The 7,027-nt window shown below is 58.0% G+C and overlaps 1 protein-coding gene across 1 annotated transcript in view; it reads right to left on the reverse strand.

Moving 5' to 3' along the window:
* RNF41 (ring finger protein 41, E3 ubiquitin protein ligase) overlaps positions 1-7,027 on the reverse strand; it is a 22,285-nt gene that overhangs the window by 1,000 nt on the left and 14,258 nt on the right. Inside the window, exons 3-5 of the mRNA XM_014962097.1 lie at positions 3,759-4,030; positions 1,927-2,062; positions 720-823 (exon numbers count right to left, since the gene is read on the reverse strand). Coding sequence (XP_014817583.1) covers positions 720-823; positions 1,927-2,062; positions 3,759-4,030 — 512 coding nt within the window. The remainder of the gene's footprint in view (positions 1-719; positions 824-1,926; positions 2,063-3,758; positions 4,031-7,027) is intronic.

Below are 7,027 nucleotides of genomic sequence, written 5' to 3' on the forward strand. Positions count from 1 at the left end.
GAGAGAGGACCCCATTGTGGCATCAGCCCCCCAACTCCTTGACACCTCCAAGTAGGACCCCATTGTGCCATCAGCCCCCCAACTTCTTGACACCCCCAAGCAGGACCCCATTGTGGCATCAGCCCCCCAACTCTTTGACACCCCTCAACAGGACCCATCTGTGGCATCAGCCCCCCAACTCCTTGACACCTCCAAGTAGGACCCCATTGTGCCATCAGCCCCCCAACTTCTTGACACCCCCAAGCAGGACCCCATTGTGGCATCAGCCCCCCAACTCCTCGTCACCCCTCGACAGGACCCAGCTGTGGCATCAGCCCCTCAACTCCTTGTCACCCCCAAGTAGGACCTCATTGTGGCATCAGCCCCTCAACTCCTTGACACCCCTCGACAGGCCAACTCCTCGTCACCCCTCGACAGGACCCAGCTGTGGCATCAGCCCCTCAACTCCTTGTCACCCCCAAGTAGGACCTCATTGTGGCATCAGCCCCTCAACTCCTTGACACCCCTCGACAGGACCCAGCTGTGGCATCAGCCCCTCAACTCCTTGTCACCCCCAAGTAGGACCTCATTGTGGCATCAGTCCAACTCCTTGACACCCCTCGACACGTCCTGACTGTCCCACAGCCACCCCCTCGCTTTTGTGGGGCATTTTCTTCTCAAACCCCCTTTCCCTCGGAAGGTGCTTCACCCCCCCCCGGGACACGAGAAGCCCCACTTACTCCAGGATCTCGTTGTACTCGATGGTCTCCTCCAGGTTCTGCAGGTTGGGGTTGACGCTGCGGATGGCGCGCATGTAGGCCTTCAGCAGCTGGATGTCCCGTTTCTAGGAGAAGCAGGAGGACACGGCGGGGTTTAGCGGAGAGGAACCAGACCCCGGTGAGGGGTGGACACCATCCCTGCCATCGGTACCACCAAACAGCAGCACAACCTCTGCTCTGGTGGCTCAACAACCTCTGGTGTCCTCAACCACGAAGCTGGTTTGGGGTTTAGTTGGTGCTAAATCATGTTTATATTAAGTTTAGGACTTTTTTGGGTTCCCATGGAAGCTGAGAGGGATCACGCAATCATGGAATGCTTTGGGTGGAAAGGGACCTTAAAGCTCACCTGGTTCCACCACACCAGGTTGCTCCAAGCCCCCTCCAACCTGGCCTTGAACCCCTCCAGGGTTGGGGCAGTCACAGCTTCTCTGGGCAACCTTCATCACCCTCAGGGGGAAGAATTTCCTCCCTGGATCTCACCTAAATCTCCTAATTTTTGGTCAAAAACTCTTCTCACTAATCCAATGGCTCCAGTTACCGAAACGCCGTCCCTGGAGGGATCTAAGGGTGCTGTTGGGTGGTGGTGGGTTGATGGTTGGGCTTGATGAGCTTCAAGGTCTCTTCCAACCCAGGAAAGTGGTGGAATCACTGTAGAAACCCAGAACATTTTGGGTTGGAAGGAACCTTAAAGCTCATCCAGTTCCATCCCTTCTAATGGAAGGGACACCTCCCACCAGCCCAGGTTGCCCAAAGCCCCCTCCAACCTGGTCTTGAACCCCTCCAGGGTTGGGGCAGTCACAGCTTCTCTGGGCAACCTTCATCACCCTCAGGGGGAAGAATTTCCTCCCTGGATCTCACCTAAATCTCCTCTTTTTCAGTGTCAAACCCTTCCTCCTCATCCCATCACTCCCCTCCTTGACATCCCACACCACAAGGACATCAGTGGAGGTAGGAATCCACCATCGTTGCTGAGAAACCCCTCACCAGGTGGTGAGCAATCGTATTCCATCACATTTCTGTATATTTTTTTACCATTATTAGCATTTTCTCTTCGTTATTCCATCAAACTGTCTTTATCCCAGCCCGGGATGGTGTTGTTTTCTCTTTTTCTCCTTGCCCCATCGCTGGGGGTGACACCGGGGGGGACCCCCAACTCATGGGGACCCACCTGCTCGGCCAACTGGTGCTTGTGCTCCGCCGAGGTCTTCTCCAGCTCAGCGATCCTCGTCTGCTGCTGCTGCACCACCGACCGCAAGTGCTTGATGCAGTTGTGGTTTGGCAGCTCGTCTTTGGGCATTTCCAAGCTGTTGACAGAGAAGAAGGTGGAGGAGAAGGAGAGGAGTTGGGGAAGAGTTACACACCAAAACACCCTCCAGAACAAACCCAGCCCCGGGGGGACCTGCTGAGAGACCAGGGAGCCCCAAACCGTAACCACCAGCTGGAGGAAGGGCTTTTCCTGCCACCTCTTGGGTTTCGGGGAGAGCTATGGGTCAGACCCCCCACCGGGTGGGCTGGTGATGGGGGTTTTCCTCCTCTAAAGTGGTGAGGGCTGAGAAGGAGCTCACAGGAGGCAGCACGAGGGCTGGATCCAGTCTCTGCCTTCCCCCGAGGAGACGTGACCCTCTCCAGTCACCACCCAGCGGGTGCTCTGAATTTCACTGAATTTCACTGAATTTTTAGAGTTGGAAGGGACCATAGAGATCATCTAGTCCAACTCCCCTGCCAAAGCAGGACCACCCAGAGCACGTTACTCAGGAGCATCCAGGTGGGTCTTGAAGATCTCCAGAGAAGGGGACTCCACACCCTCCCTGGGCAGCCTCTTCCAGGGCTCTGCCACCCTCACCGTGAAGAAGTTCTTCCTCATATTCAAGTGTTTCTAGTTGCCAAACGGCTGAAGATGAGCCACAGTGTGCCCAGGGGGGCAAGAAAGCCAATGGCATCCTGGCTTGTATCAAAAATAGTGTGAGCAGCAGAAGTAGGGAGGTGATTGTGCCCCTGTGCTCAGCACTGGGGAGGCCACAGCTCGAGTGTTGTGTCCAGTTTTGGGCACCTCAATCCAAGAGAGATCTGGAGGGGCTGGAGCGAGGGCAGAGGAGGGCAACGAAGCTGGTGAGGGGGCTGGAGAATAAAATCTTATGAAGAGTGATTGAAAGAGCTGGGACTGTTTAGTGTGAGGAAGAGGAGGCTGAGGGGAGACCTCATCACTCTCTACAACTCCGTGAAAGGACACTGTAGAGAGGTTGGTGCTGGTCTCTTCTCACAGGTCATTAGTGACAGAAGGAGAGGGAACGGCTTCAAGCTCCAACAGGGGAGGTTTAGATTGAACATTAGGAAGGAATTTTTCACCCAAAGAGTGGTCGGGCGTTGGAAGAGGCTGCCCAGGGAGGGGGTGGAGTCCCCATCCCTGGCTGTGTTGAAGGGCCGTTTAGATGCAGTGCTGAGGGACATGGTGTAGGGGAGGACTTTGTAGAGTAGGGGAGATGGTTGGACTCCATGATCCCAAGGGTCTCTTCCAACCTGGACCATTCTATGTTTCTAAGTGAAACCCTTTATGTCCCAACTTGTCCCCGTTGCCCCTCGTCCTCTCACTGGGAACCACTGAAAAGAGTCTGGTTCCCTCCTCCCTCAGCCCACCCTTGAGATACTTGTAGGCACCAGGAGCAGGAAGGACACGGCACTGGGAGCACCGGGGCCAGAGCAGCCACCCAGCAGCACGTAGGAGGGAGCAGAGCTTGTCCCAGGGGCTGGAATGGCTCTGGGTGGATTCCCAAAGGCCATCGTACCCCAACAGACACCCCAGCCCCAACCACGAGCCGAAGAGCCTTTGAACCAAGCTTCAAAATGAACGGGTTCCGGTCAAAATCCTTCCCAACCCTTCCTGCAGCACCACCACTGAGGCTTTCAAAGGCCCTGCTACCCCCTGAGCTCTGCACAGGGTCCCTTCCCCGAGCCCACAGAGCTCCCCCTCCTCCTCCTCCTCCTCATCCTCCTCATCCTCACCCGCAGCCCTGCTCGCAAGTCACGGGGCGCTTGGGATTGTGCTCGCAGTCGTTGAGGTGAGACATGAGGTTGTCGAGTCGCACGACGGCCGTGCAGCCGAAGACAGCGTTGTCGCAGGTGATCTGGAGCTTGGAGAGCATGTTCCGCATGATCCGCGGGACGGGGCGGAGGTGGGCGACCGTCACCACGCTGCGGTCCACGGGGCACGTCTGCTGCTGGGAGAACCACTGGGTGATGCAGGCATTGCAGAAGGCGTGCTCGCAGTGGGGAGCCTGCGGGGGGGACACACAGGAGGGGGGCATTCAATTGGAGCCAGTGGGCAAGTGTCTGTCAGCTTTGTGTGTTGGCAACCTCAACCAGAGGAGGCCTCACAGGCTTTGGGGGGCTTCCTTGGGGGAGGAAGGTGAAGGGAAGGCACCTTCCATGGCACAGCAAGGCCTTCTCCATTCTCCTGGTGCCCACCTTTCTATGGGCAACCTCGACCAGAGAAGGGCTCACAGGCCTTGGGGGGCTTCCTTGAGGGAGGAAGGTGAAGAGAAGGCACCTTCCATGGCACAGCAAGGCCTTCTCCCTTCCCCTGGTGCCCACCTTTCTCTGGGCCACCTTGACCAGAGGCTGGCTCACAGGCTTTGGGGGGCTTCCTTGGGGGAGGAAGGTGAAGGGAAAGGGCATCTCTGTCACCGAAGCAGGCACAACAGCTGGCACAGGGGAATGAGACGCTGAAAGCCAGACCTGGAAGGACCAGAGGCACCTTCCATGGCCCACAAGGCCTTCTCCCTTCTCCTGGTGCCCACCTTTCTCTGGGCAACCTCCACCAGAGGAGGGCTCACAGGCTTTGGGGGGCTTCCTTGAGGGAGGAAGGGGAAGGGAAGGGGCACCTCTGTCACCAAAGCGGGCACAACGGCTGGCACAGGGGAATCAGACACCAAAAGTTGGACCAGAGGCACCTTCCATGGCACAGCAAGGCCTTCTCCCGGTGCCCACCTTCCCCTGGGCAACCTCGACCAGAGGAGGGCTCACAGGCTTTGGGGGGGCTTCCTTGAGGGAGGAAGGTGAAGGGAAGGGGCACCTCTGTCACCAAAGTGGGAACAGGGGAATGAGATGCCAAAAACCAGACCTGGAAGGACCAGAGGCACCTTCCATGGCACAGCAAGGCCTTCTCCCTTCCCCTGGTGCCCACCTTTCTCTGGGCAACCTTGACCAGAGGATGGCTCACAGGCTTTGGGGGGCTTCCTTGGGGGAGGAAGGTGAAGGGAAGGGGCACCTCTGTCACCAAAGCAGGCACAGGGGAATGAGATGCTGAAAACCAGACCTGGAAGGACCAGAGGCACCTTCCATGGCCCACAAGGCCTTCTCCCTTCTCCTGGTGCCCACCTTTCTCTGGGCAACCTCCACCAGAGGAGGGCTCACAGGCTTTGGGGGGCTTCCTTGAGGGAGGAAGGGGAAGGGAAGGGGCACCTCTGTCACCAAAGCGGGCACAACGGCTGGCACAGGGGAATCAGACACCAAAAGTTGGACCAGAGGCACCTTCCATGGCACAGCAAGGCCTTCTCCCGGTGCCCACCTTCCCCTGGGCAACCTCGACCAGAGGAGGGCTCACAGGCTTTGGGGGGGCTTCCTTGAGGGAGGAAGGTGAAGGGAAGGGGCACCTCTGTCACCAAAGTGGGAACAGGGGAATGAGATGCCAAAAACCAGACCTGGAAGGACCAGAGGCACCTTCCATGGCACAGCAAGGCCTTCTCCCTTCCCCTGGTGCCCACCTTTCTCTGGGCAACCTTGACCAGAGGATGGCTCACAGGCTTTGGGGGGCTTCCTTGGGGGAGGAAGGTGAAGGGAAGGGGCACCTCTGTCACCAAAGCAGGCACAGGGGAATGAGATGCTGAAAACCAGACCTGGAAGGACCAGAGGCACCTTCCATGGCCCACAAGGCCTTCTCCCTTCTCCTGGTGCCCACCTTTCTCTGGGCAACCTCCACCAGAGGAGGGCTCACAGGCTTTGGGGGGCTTCCTTGAGGGAGGAAGGGGAAGGGAAGGGGCACCTCTGTCACCAAAGCGGGCACAACGGCTGGCACAGGGGAATCAGACACCAAAAGTTGGACCAGAGGCACCTTCCATGGCACAGCAAGGCCTTCTCCCGGTGCCCACCTTCCCCTGGGCAACCTCGACCAGAGGAGGGCTCACAGGCTTTGGGGGGGCTTCCTTGAGGGAGGAAGGTGAAGGGAAGGGGCACCTCTGTCACCAAAGTGGGAACAGGGGAATGAGATGCCAAAAACCAGACCTGGAAGGACCAGAGGCACCTTCCATGGCACAGCAAGGCCTTCTCCCTTCCCCTGGTGCCCACCTTTCTCTGGGCAACCTTGACCAGAGGATGGCTCACAGGCTTTGGGGGGCTTCCTTGGGGGAGGAAGGTGAAGGGAAGGGGCACCTCTGTCACCAAAGCAGGCACAGGGGAATGAGATGCTGAAAACCAGACCTGGAAGGACCAGAGGCACCTTCCATGGCCCACAAGGCCTTCTCCCTTCTCCTGGTGCCCACCTTTCTCTGGGCAACCTCCACCAGAGGAGGGCTCACAGGCTTTGGGGGGCTTCCTTGAGGGAGGAAGGGGAAGGGAAGGGGCACCTCTGTCACCAAAGCGGGCACAACGGCTGGCACAGGGGAATCAGACACCAAAAGTTGGACCAGAGGCACCTTCCATGGCACAGCAAGGCCTTCTCCCGGTGCCCACCTTCCCCTGGGCAACCTCGACCAGAGGAGGGCTCACAGGCTTTGGGGGGGCTTCCTTGAGGGAGGAAGGTGAAGGGAAGGGGCACCTCTGTCACCAAAGTGGGAACAGGGGAATGAGATGCCAAAAACCAGACCTGGAAGGACCAGAGGCACCTTCCATGGCACAGCAAGGCCTTCTCCCTTCCCCTGGTGCCCACCTTTCTCTGGGCAACCTTGACCAGAGGATGGCTCACAGGCTTTGGGGGGCTTCCTTGGGGGAGGAAGGTGAAGGGAAGGGGCACCTCTGTCACCAAAGCAGGCACAGGGGAATGAGATGCTGAAAACCAGACCTGGAAGGACCAGAGGCACCTTCCATGGCACAGCAAGGCCTTCTCCCTTCTCCTGGTGCCCACCTTTCTCTGGGCAACCTCCTGGGGGGTTGGTACCAACAGCCCTTCAAGCAGCTTGAAAAAAGCTTGAAAACAAGGGAGTTTGTGATATCGCCTTCTCAAAAGGAGATTTAAATAAACCTGCTTAAGAAAGCAGCAACTTCCCCCCCCCCCCCGC

The sequence above is a fragment of the Calidris pugnax genome, unplaced genomic scaffold, assembly GCF_001431845.1.
Source record: "Calidris pugnax isolate Ruff unplaced genomic scaffold, ASM143184v1 scaffold1052, whole genome shotgun sequence".
Taxonomy (NCBI): Eukaryota; Metazoa; Chordata; class Aves; order Charadriiformes; family Scolopacidae; genus Calidris; species Calidris pugnax.